Genomic DNA, 10,569 nt, shown 5'->3' with positions numbered 1-10,569 from the left:
ACAAGCTGCCTCCACTAGAACGGCTTATAGAGTTGGGGGTACAGTTGTCTGATCCTGCCTCTCCCCGCCCACTTCCGATTTTAAAAATTCTTCCAAGGTAGAAGCCATGTTAATTCATCTTTGAAAACCCTCAACCCTCATCCCCTTCATCCCTAGGGCACTGGCGCCCAGCTCAGAGCAGCAGACTGCGCATCCTGCAAGGTCCACCGAATGAATGAATGAACGAGTAAAGGACTAAAGGGAGGAATTCGAGTCCTCACTATGCCATCACCAGTAAGCAGCCGGTCACCCGGGCCTCGGTTTCCCCAAGCGCTCTGCTCAGGAGACGAGGCAGACCAGGGGAATCGCAGACTCGGCGCTCCTCCGGGCGGGGCTAAACCGGCTGTACCCAGGCGCTCCCGGAGGCGAGGCGGGTGGAGGCGTCAGGGGCGGAGCTAGGGCTCCCTCGCTGCGGGGCCATTGGCCGCACCCGCCGCCACCCGGCAGTAGTCGTGGAGGTCAGCCCCGCCCCTTCCTCTTTCCCTCGTCCTCTTTCCGGCGGCGGCGGCTGCGGCAGATCGTGCAGAAATGGTGAGGGCGGTGGAATCGGGTGCCATCCGCGCGCTGTGGGGCTCGGGTCCTGGGGTGGGGAGCTCGAGGTGAGCACTGGGGTCCCATCTGCCAGCCGGGCTTGTAAGGCGCCGTGCGGAGTGGCCTCGTGCCGCCACAGCCGGTCTCCCACCCTCTCCCCTTGCTGGGTTGGGCCCGCGCTCCCGGCGCCTCCGTCTTCCAGTCTGCGGAATGGGGGTAGCGGCTCAGCCTCGCTTTAGACCTGGGTGAAGGCGGGCCCGCCGGGGCGTCGGTCACCCTTCCCAAGACATGGCCTCGGCGAGGGAAGCTGGCCCTGGCGCGCCCTCCTGGGGCTGTCAGGCCAGGGAGGGTGGCTGCTGAGCGGGGATGGGGAGGGAGGCAGCCCTATTGGGTGGTGTTTGATCCACACCTGTACTTGCTTTCAGGCCAAGATTAAGGCTCGAGACCTTCGCGGCAAGAAGAAGGAGGAGCTGCTTAAACAGTTGGAAGACTTGAAGGTGGAGCTGTCCCAGCTGCGCGTCGCCAAAGTGACAGGCGGCGCGGCTTCCAAGCTCTCCAAGATGTGAGTGAAGGCCGGTTCTCTGGGTGTGGGGCACACCTGTTCACCCGAAGCATGTGTGGGTTTTCGAGGCTGTCTAAAGGCAGCGTCGGATTAGGTGATCATTGAGCGGACGCGTGGGTGGGAATGTCTTGTCCGTCCTACCAGCCTCCCCAGGCTCCCCTTGCTCGCACCCAGCCGCAGGGGACACCGCTGTCTGATTGACCTTTTGTCTGCCTTGGACCATTTTGCCCTTCTGCCTGGAGTGCCCTTGCTCAGCTTCTCTGTGACGGGAGAAGGAACAGATTGTCCCTCCAGACCCTTTTTCAGGCTGCCTGGAAAAATCTACCTGGACCCTTTTTTAACCACCTTCCACCAGCACTTGATTTTTTTCCCCCCTCACTTGGTAGGTGGGTGCCTTGGGCCCACCCCTCCCTTGAGTTGTAGTTAACTTATTGATTTACACGGATCAAGAATCAGGGCTTGTGGGGCGCCTGGGTGGCTCAGTGGCTTAAAGTCTCTGCCTTCCGCTCAGGTCATGATCCCAGGGTCCTGGAATCAAGCCCCACATCGGGCTTTCTGCTCAGTAGGGATCCTGCTTCCACATCCCCCTGCCCCCCCCCCCCTGCTTCCCTGCCTACTTGTGTGGTTTTTTGTCAAAAAAAAAAAACCTAAAAAAAAAAAAAAAAAAAAAAAAAATCAGGGCTTGTGAAAGGGATGTGGGTTTGGAAACTGCTGAACTGGGCACACGTTTTCTTTTGCCACATCCTACCTAACGTGTGCTGCCTCGCCACCCAGTTTTTGTTTTGTTCTGTTTTGTGTTCATCTTCTATAAAATGGGCCCCCAACAACCAATCTCTGGTTCTGGGAGGGGGTTGGATGAGTTGGGGAACACACAGGTTGCGTGCTGAATGCTGACTGTGTTTACCAGCTGTTTAACCCAGTGGCCCTCTCTCATCCCCCACCAAGACCCCAATTCAGCATGACTCCCAGCCTGTTCCTGTGTTCCTCCTTTCCCCTCATCGCGTTTCTGCAATGTCAAATGTCTTGTTTTTCCCTCCCAAGTGGCCCCTCCTGTGACTCCTGAGTCTGGTCACACAGCTTGTGGCAGGATTTCCCATAGCTTATTCAGGTCGGCACTGGTTAGGTCTTAATAGCTCTGAGTCTGTGTGGCCTGGGGTGGAAGATCTTTCCTGATCTACTCTCCACTTCTCAGTGAATACTTCATACGTTCTCAGAACTCCTTCCCTGTCCTACTTGTCCCTACTTGTAAGATGCCCACCTCCTAGAGTCTTCGGGCCTTAACCCCCAAAACACAGGGTTAGGTACCTCCTGGGTGATTAGGGATGAGCTGGTGGGGAATCCCCCTGCCTCAGGACATCTGGTCACGTCCTGAATAAGATGCCTTGGAAAGGAGGGAGGGGGGGGCAGCATTGTATGTCTCCACCACCTTCACTGATGTCTCTGTGTTTTGCAGCCGAGTTGTTCGCAAATCCATCGCCCGTGTTCTCACAGTCATCAACCAGACGCAGAAAGAGAACCTCAGGAAATTCTACAAGGTGAGTCTGGGCTGGGGGAGTTAGATGCTTAGCTGCAGGCAGCAAAGTTTCAGCCCTCCCTTGGCCAGAAGGGTAGTATAAAGAGCTTCTGCTGGGATGCATGGGAATGGGCTTTTTTGCTTCTTAACCAGCGTCTGCCACCGGCATGGCTCGCAGACCGCTTATCCTCAGGGCTGCAGTTGTCTGCATATCAACAGTGTGGTAAGAGTCTGGCTGGAGTTTGGGTTTGGAATTCATCCTCACCAGCTGAGTGGATTTGGGCAGTCTGTGAGGATTACCTTTAAATGTTTCAGATTGTTTTACCATCACTGTCAGTCACTTCCAAGCACCTGATACTCTCATTTTTCAGATGGGACCTCAAGGTGTAGAGAGGTTAAATTGCCCAGGTCACCTATAGTTAATGGAGTGATTGGGTCAGTGTTCCAAACCATGCCTTAGGGAGCGGTGGATTGAGTGCTTCTGGGAGATTTTTACCACCGTTTTCTGATCTTGTCCGCAATACTGGTGTTACCAGGGCTTAAGCAGTGAAGCAGAACCACTGAGAGACTTCATATGTGTGAATACATGCATCTGATTTATTACAAAGAATTGGCCTTTGTGATTTTGGGGGCTAGCTAATAAGCAAGCCCAGAATCAGTAGGCCTGGCTGTCAGGAAGGGAAGTTCATGGCAGGCCAGGACTAAGACGACACAGGTTGAAGCTGCTGTTCTCAGGTGGGATTTCTTGGGGGAGAACCTCTGCCCTGCATTAAAGGCCTTTGAGCTGATGGAAACAAGCCTGCTAAATCACCTGGGATGATCTCTCTCAAAGTCGGTTGAGGGGCTTTGAGTACATCTGCAAAATGGCCTCACGTCAACATCCCAGTTAGTGTTTGACTAGCTGGAGGCTTTCACTTGTCAAAAAAAGCCACCGTGTTGGGCCTAGGCTAGCTGCCTAGGGGACTCTAGCATGTACTGTTGGGCGGGTGGTGGGTGGGGGTTGCCGTCATCCCTGGATGTGTACATATTTGTGTGTGGGAGCGTCTTCCTGAGAATTGGGCTTGAAACTCTGATCAGGCTCTGTGGGCACCGCAGAGGTGGTCGTCAGGAAGAATTGTCTTCCAGTGAGTGCAGCCCCTGCCAGGCAGCACTCAGGGCCGTAAAGATGAGGCCTCTGCCCTCTGGTAGTTCTGTCCCATAGACTTTCTGCGGTGCTCGAAATGCTCTGTGTCTGCACCGTCCGGTACAGTAACCTCTGGCCACCCACGGCTGTGGTGGCTGAAGACCTGGGTTTGTAACGTGGACCGTATGTGTGGCTAGTGCCTCGTCTGGTGGACAGCAGAGTTCTGAGGGCTCAGTCTGAAATGGATGAGGCCCTTGCCTGTGCTGCTGGTAATGGGGATATGGGTGGACAAAGACTTCGCTTCCAAACCCCCACTTCAGAGCTTACCCTCATCTGTGCAGCTGGTTTCTGCAGCTCTCTGCCCTGAGGCTGTCACCCCTGTCCTGTGCCTCTGTCTCTGAGCTGTTGGCAGTTTCCAGAAAGCACCTGAGCTGCCATCCCTTGGAGCTTTTGTGCACGCTGTTTTCTCCCCCTTGGAAGTGGTATTCACCAAATTGCTTGCTTTCCAGGCTGTTGCTGGTCATTAGGTGAAACCTTAATCTCTTTCCTCCTCCCCAGTGGTGGGCCCCCTGTTAGCTGTTCAGTCTTTCCCAGTGGGCTAGGAGCTCCTTGGCAGGGACCAGGTCTGATTCACACTAAGGCAGCTCCCCCTACAGGGTCTCAGTCCCCTGCTGGGCTGGGTGTAGCACACCTCCTCACACTCAGGTCTACAGAGTAACCTCCACACCCCAGTGGCCTCCCTCAGTCACTTCCGGCATCCTCCCCATGCCCCCCAGCAGCTCAGTTCCAGCCTTAGGGGCTTCCTTTGCTGCCACAGTAGCTCCTAAACCCTGGTGCTCAGACTCCCCCTGCTCTCCGGTCACCCAGGGTAAGAAGTACAAGCCCCTGGATCTGCGGCCCAAGAAGACGCGTGCCATGCGCCGGCGGCTGAACAAGCACGAGGAGAACCTGAAGACCAAGAAGCAACAGCGGAAGGAGCGGCTATACCCGCTGCGGAAATACGCCGTCAAAGCCTGAGCGCTGGCGCCAATAAAACAGACAAACTGGCTGGTGTTGGTTTGTGTTTGCGGGCGTTTTGAGTAACCATGCTGGAGAGGCGGGCTGCTGTGCCCCGGTGTGGGGCCGTGACAGTCCTGGCCGCGGGGATCTGGTGGGGGCTCCATTGTGGTTGGTTTGGGGGCTGTGGTGTGGAGGTGCGCTCACTGTCCTTTCATGAGTTCATTCCGCCAGGTTGCGCGTGCCCCAGGCAGGGAGAGGCAGGCTTAAGATCTGAGAGCCATCTGTGGTGATGTTACATCCCAGAGGCTCTGCGTGATTTGATAGAGCAGTGCACTTGGCATCTTGCTTAGTGAGCAGCTCCAGACACTAAGAGTTTCCCATCTGGGGTGAAGGCGCAAGCATGGGCCACATCCAGGACTCCCTGCCAAAAGCATTTCGCTTTCAGGGTACATGTCCTGCCTGCCCCCAGCCTCCCCTGGCAGGCCTTTTACTACACCTTTGGGTGCTACGCCCACAGGCCTTACCTTCAGGGTTTCAATGCATTTTCCTGTGTTGCAGTCCCAGACTTTGACCTGGAAATAAAAACAAGCAGAAGGGTGGGGAGACCTCACCCCGTAAGTCTGACGTCCTTGAAATCACTTTGGGGTGAGTCCTAGCCAACCTCTTAACCTTTTGGCATGGGTTTTGTTCTCTGAGGTGTATTTAACATGCTCAGCATATCTGATGTAAAAATTCAGCGCAGTGCAGTTTTCTTTTCCCTGAAGCTGTGATGAGTCTTAAAAATGTCAATGCCAGGGGCAGCTGGGTGGTACAGTTGGTCAAGCCTTTGATTCTTGGTTTTGGCTCAGGTCATGATCTCAGTCATGAGTTTGAGCCCTGCATTGGGCTGAGCAGGGAGTCTGCTTAAGATATTCTCTGTCTCTCTCTCAGCTTCCGCCCCTCCCTGCTCCCGTACACACTCTCAAAGTGGGGAGGCACCAGGATGGCTTAGTGTGTTAAGCAACTGCCCTTGGCTCAGGTCATGATCCCGGGATCAGGCCCCACATTGGCCTTCTTCTCAGTGTGGGAAATCTGCTTCTCCAACTCTGGGCACTCTGAAAATCTCTAAAAAAGAAAAAGTCATTGCCACTAGCATTTGGGCCAGCATAAACCTTAGTGCCAGGTCATAGGTACAGAAGTGGTTGGCAGCTGGAACCCTCCCATTTAGGGCAAATAGGATATGGACATTTCTCAACTGCTGAGGGTTTTGCTAAAGGAAGATGTTGGGATAGGAGTTTGCCAGGAGGACAGGCCTGGTGGGGTGGGCTCACCATATGGGAGTAGCCAGCGCTGGCCAGCTGTGACTCATCAGGGGAGAAAGCTATGCTCTTCACCCAGGTAACATGGCCCTTGAGCTGAACAAGCAGGCTTCTGGTGGAGGGCTTCCAGATGTGGATAGTCTTATCCCAGGAGCCAGAAGCCTGGACAGCAGACAGCTCTAAGCCCATGGGTCTGGAGCCAGCAGGGGACCAGCCCAGAACCCAGGGAAACGCAGCTCACCAGGAGGCCAGATGCCGAGTAGCACAGGCAGCTGATGTTACCACTGTGGCCCTCCAGCTCGTGGGGGGAGATCACGGGGGTCTCCATCCGCAGGTCCCAGATGCAAATAGTGGAGTCCCAGGAGCCAGTGGCCTGCAGACATCTGCTGTGAGCATGAACCAGCTAACCCGCGCCCACCATTGTGCTTCCTAGCTAGCCAGACTCGAGAAAGGCCTTCTGAGCCCTGCTGAGTTTCCCGTCTTACAGATGAGGAAACAGGCTCAGAAGAGCAGTCACTCAAGGTCTGGGATTCTAACCACGGCTCGGCCCCAGTTGGGAAAGTGGGTATGGGCTCCAGGTTCCTTGCGGTGGGCTTGGGCAGAGGTGGTGTGGCTCACCAGGAAGTCTGAGCTGGGTGCGAAGTCACTGCTCTGGATGGCGTCTTGGTGCCCTCCCAAGTGGCGCAGCATCTGGCCGGACTGCAGAAGAGGGAGAGCGCCCTGAGCCTTGGAGGGCGGCCCAGAAGGCTTGTGCCAGATTCTAGGCCTCAGATGGGTCAGATCAGGCCCTCCTTGCGGGCTGCATGGGTAAGGTGATGACACAGGGTCTGGGGAGACTACCTGAGCCTTGACAAGAGGAGGCCAGGCCAGGTCAACCTCATGGGGAGATGGGTTGCCAGCTATGGGCCTGGGCAGTAGGGAAGATGGAACGACCTTTCTGGGGGCACTGTTGGGGCTGGGGTGTGTCTCCTCCTGGTCCCAGGTCCCGCTCTGGCCACCCTTCCACACACCTGCACTTCCCAGAGCATCACCCGCTTGTCCCAGCCGCCCGACGCCAGCTGCTTTGAGTCAGGGCTGAAGCTGACCGTCTCCACACTCCGCTGGTGACCTGCAGACACGAAGTTGGAGAGGGGTCACGGTGGAACAGGACACAACAAGATCTAAAAAGGAACCCAGGCCTGGCTGCTTGGCTCCTGTCCCATCCCGCTTACCCTTTAGGACATGCAGACACTTAGCTTCTGCTGCATCCCACAGGCGGATGGTACAGTCACAGGAGGTAGTGGCAAAAAGGCGGCCATCAGGGGAGAAGCGGCAAAACTTCACGGGACCTGGGTAAGCAGCCATGGTCGGGGAACAGGGTGCCGCCCTCCACTTCCGGCCCTTGCTGGCCAGCCCCTGCTAATTTCTCCCAGCCTTATCACATGCTTGCCTTCTCCCTTCTAACCCTCTCACCCCTCAGCTACCTGGCAAGCCAAGCTTCCATGGCTTCTCCTAGAACACCCCAACCCTAATTTGCCCGTTTGTAAAATCAATACCAAAAGCAAATGCAGGGACTTCCCAGTAACTTCTTGAGAGCCCACCCTGGGTTCAGAGTTCCAGCGCTGGACCTCCTGTATTATTAGCATTAGTCAGTCTGCCCTGTAATCACCAGATTTTTTTCTTGTCTCAATAATAATTACAGTAGTTATATCTACTGGGTCCTTACTAGGTGCTAGACACTTCGCTTGGATTATCTCGTCCCATAGGGTAGCAGCTATCTCTAAAGAGAAGGGCAATAGAGGCTCAGGTGACACAACTTACGATCTCAGTAAAAAAAAAAGTAGTTTCACATACATGAAACCTTGAGGGACCTCATGCCAAGTGAAGTAAGCAACTCACAAAGAGGAGTACTGTATGGTTCCGCTTACACAAGGTACCTAGAGTAAGTTCACTGAGACAAAGCACGGTTGTCGCCAGGGTCTAAAACAATACCAATTGTTTAATGGGTATAGAGTTTACAGTTTACAAGATGAAGAGTTCTGGAGACCAGTTGCATAACGAACATACTTAACACTACTGAACTGTGCACTTAAGAATGGTTAAGACGGCAAATATGTGTATCTTTAAACAATTTTTAGAACAATAGTAGAGTTGGAGCACCTGGCTGGCTCAATCAGTAGAGCATGCGACTCTTGATCTCAGGGTCATGCGTTCAGCCCCATGTTGAGTGTAGAGATTAAAATATTAAAAACAAACAAACAAAATAGGATCTGAGTCCAGGTCTGTTGGCATCAAAGTTCCCAGGGACCGTATCCTGTGTCCTTTCCCTACTGCTCCAGCCCTGCCCAGACTGTCTTGTCCGAATGCCCAGGTCAGATGTCAGAGGTCACTATGATAGGCTCTACAGAATGCCAGACAGAACCACAGGCCTTCGCGTCCACATCCAGCCTGAGGAGCCCCACCTGCATGGCCACTCAGCCTCCACAGCAGCTGCCCGCTCTGGGTCTCCCAGCCATACACACAGCCATCCTCAGATGCTGTCAGCAGCCTCTGGCCATCCGGAGAGAAGGCGGAGGAGTTGACCTGGAAGGAGAGCACAGAAGTAGCTCCTGCCTGGGGCAAGAAACACCTGTCAGCTTACCCTGACCTTAGACTCCAGGAACAGCCCCAAACACTGCCCCAGGAACCCTGGGTGGGAGCTTGGACTTCAGGCTTCCCTCTACAACCAGAGCCCAGAATGCCAGAACCACTCTTGCAATCCGAGGCAAGAACTTGGAGCCCTCTCTAGAATTCTGTATAACCTGAGCCCGCAGCTCAGAGCCCTCACTGAAAGTAGAGGCTGGAGCCTTTTCTAGGAGCAGAGCCAAGAGCCCATTCTAGAGATGGACCCTAGACCTAGGAGTTGAAGACCTACTCTAAACCATGAGTTCCCTTTAAAGCCAAAGTCAGAAGAACACTGGAGTCGGCCAAGAGTTTGAGCCCTCAAGAACCAGAGCTTAGAATCTGAAGCTGGGGGCCAGAGAACCCAAGGCAGAATCAGGAACCACTTTAGACCCAAAGACAGGAGCTGAGAGTCAGCAGAGCCCTACTGGACCTCACCTCCCCACGGTGCCGGCTGAAGAATTTCACTCTCCCCACGGTCAGCGGCCCTGGGGCCCCGCTGTTCATGGGCCCCAGGCCGCCTGGCCAGGTGGGCTCTCTCCCAGGCGGGCGCTGGTCCGGCCTGCAGCCCTCACTTGGGACAGGGTAGAGGGGATGGGAGAAGTTGTGTACACGCGGTCTCCATGGCAATCAGGGCGGGGTGCGCAACCGCCTCAGAGTCTCTGCGAGGCCAAGAGGACAGGTTGGGAGAGACGGCTCTCAGCTACTGGGAGGTGGGGCGCAACGGACAGAACCTCCGGGCGGCCCGGATTAGGGACTTCCACGCCGGCCACCACCGCCAGCCGAACCTTGGGCAGCTCGGATCGCGGGGCCAGACGACGCGCACGGCGGCCGCTAGAGGGCATGCCAGCCCCAAACACTGCGTGCCTGAACCCGCGCGCTGAGGCGAGTCATTCGCCCAGGGCTCCCAGACCCCTTTGAGAGGAGCCAGTTTCCCCATGTGCGCAATGGGGTTGTACATCCCCGCCCCCCAGGGTCTGCAGGCTTGAGCCAAGAGCAAGGCCTGGCATGTGGGGTAGGTGCCCAGGAGAACCCACCCTGGTGCCAGGACCTCTTTCCTTCTGGAGTGTCCAGTACTGAGACTGAACAGCTCCCATGGAGGGAGCTGGAACAGATACCCAGCTCTGCCCTGCCGAGTGTGTGTGTATTGGCGGGGCGGGGGGCCGGGGTGGGGGGTCAGAGGTAGTGTGTGTAAAGCACAGGGCATGAGAAAGTGGGGTCACTTGCTAACATCCTGGCAGCACAAAATGTGGCATCCGAGGGTGTGGAGATGGTGAGGAGGCTCCAGGAGTTGTCGAGTTCCTTGCTGGATAGTTGAAGCTGATACCAGACAAGAATGGGATTTGGTTTCAATGTTCATTTTACAGATGAGGGAACGGAAGCTCCACAAGGTGGGGGAGGACTTGCCCAAGGCCACTCAGGCAATAGGAAAGGAACTAAGACTTAGCCCTGTCTGACTGTCTGACTTTGTGGGCCTGTAGGACCATCTGCCATGAATTCCAGGAGCTTCAAGCAGATGCCAAGGTCCCTAACTCCTGGTACATCTGGGAAATTGAGGCCTTGAAGGGGCATATGTGGCCCAGTCATCCAGCACCTCTATGGCAGAGCTGGGCCCAGTCCCTCCAACGGGCCAGGGATGGAACAGAGACACCCTCCAATGGGCCAGGGATGGGATAGAGACATCCTCCCCGCCACTGTCCAGTGGATTCCAGGCTCCCTGGAGGTGGAGAGGTGGGGGAGCTGGGCTTTGGGAGCTTCAAACTCAAGGGTTCCCAGCCATGACTCACACCCCTCCACAACCCCCCCACCCCGACCTCTTTGCCAGACTCTTCTCACGAGATCCACTGTGCTCTTGCTCTATTTT

The 10,569-nt window shown here is 55.5% G+C and overlaps 2 protein-coding genes across 2 annotated transcripts; one reads left to right on the top strand and one right to left on the bottom strand.

The window, feature by feature from the left end:
• The first annotated feature begins 520 nt into the window (after positions 1–520).
• LOC111146168 (ribosomal protein L35) lies at positions 521–4,816 on the top strand. Its single transcript, XM_022501601.1, has 4 exons — positions 521–570; positions 996–1,132; positions 2,586–2,667; positions 4,636–4,816. Exons 1-4 carry the CDS (start codon positions 568–570, stop codon positions 4,783–4,785), a joined length of 372 nt encoding a protein of 123 aa, XP_022357309.1. The 5' UTR covers positions 521–567; the 3' UTR covers positions 4,786–4,816.
• A 267-nt stretch (positions 4,817–5,083) lies between these two features.
• Positions 5,084–9,212, bottom strand: LOC111146309 (WD repeat domain 38). Its single transcript, XM_022501809.1, has 9 exons — positions 9,144–9,212; positions 8,507–8,627; positions 7,277–7,393; positions 7,076–7,173; positions 6,684–6,764; positions 6,307–6,438; positions 6,078–6,227; positions 5,292–5,339; positions 5,084–5,188 (listed from the first exon to the last, which is right to left on the bottom strand). The coding sequence occupies exons 1-9, from the start codon at positions 9,210–9,212 to the stop codon at positions 5,114–5,116; spliced, it is 891 nt and encodes a 296-aa protein (XP_022357517.1). The 3' UTR covers positions 5,084–5,113.
• Between the last annotated feature and the right edge of the window lie 1,357 nt (positions 9,213–10,569).

The sequence above is a fragment of the Enhydra lutris genome, unplaced genomic scaffold (genome assembly GCF_002288905.1).
Source record: "Enhydra lutris kenyoni isolate GAN:26980312 unplaced genomic scaffold, ASM228890v2 scaffoldscaffold13, whole genome shotgun sequence".
Classification (NCBI taxonomy): Eukaryota; Metazoa; Chordata; class Mammalia; order Carnivora; family Mustelidae; genus Enhydra; species Enhydra lutris.
Note: the sequence above shows the minus strand (reverse complement) of the source record. Positions and strands in the feature narration are given on the sequence as shown.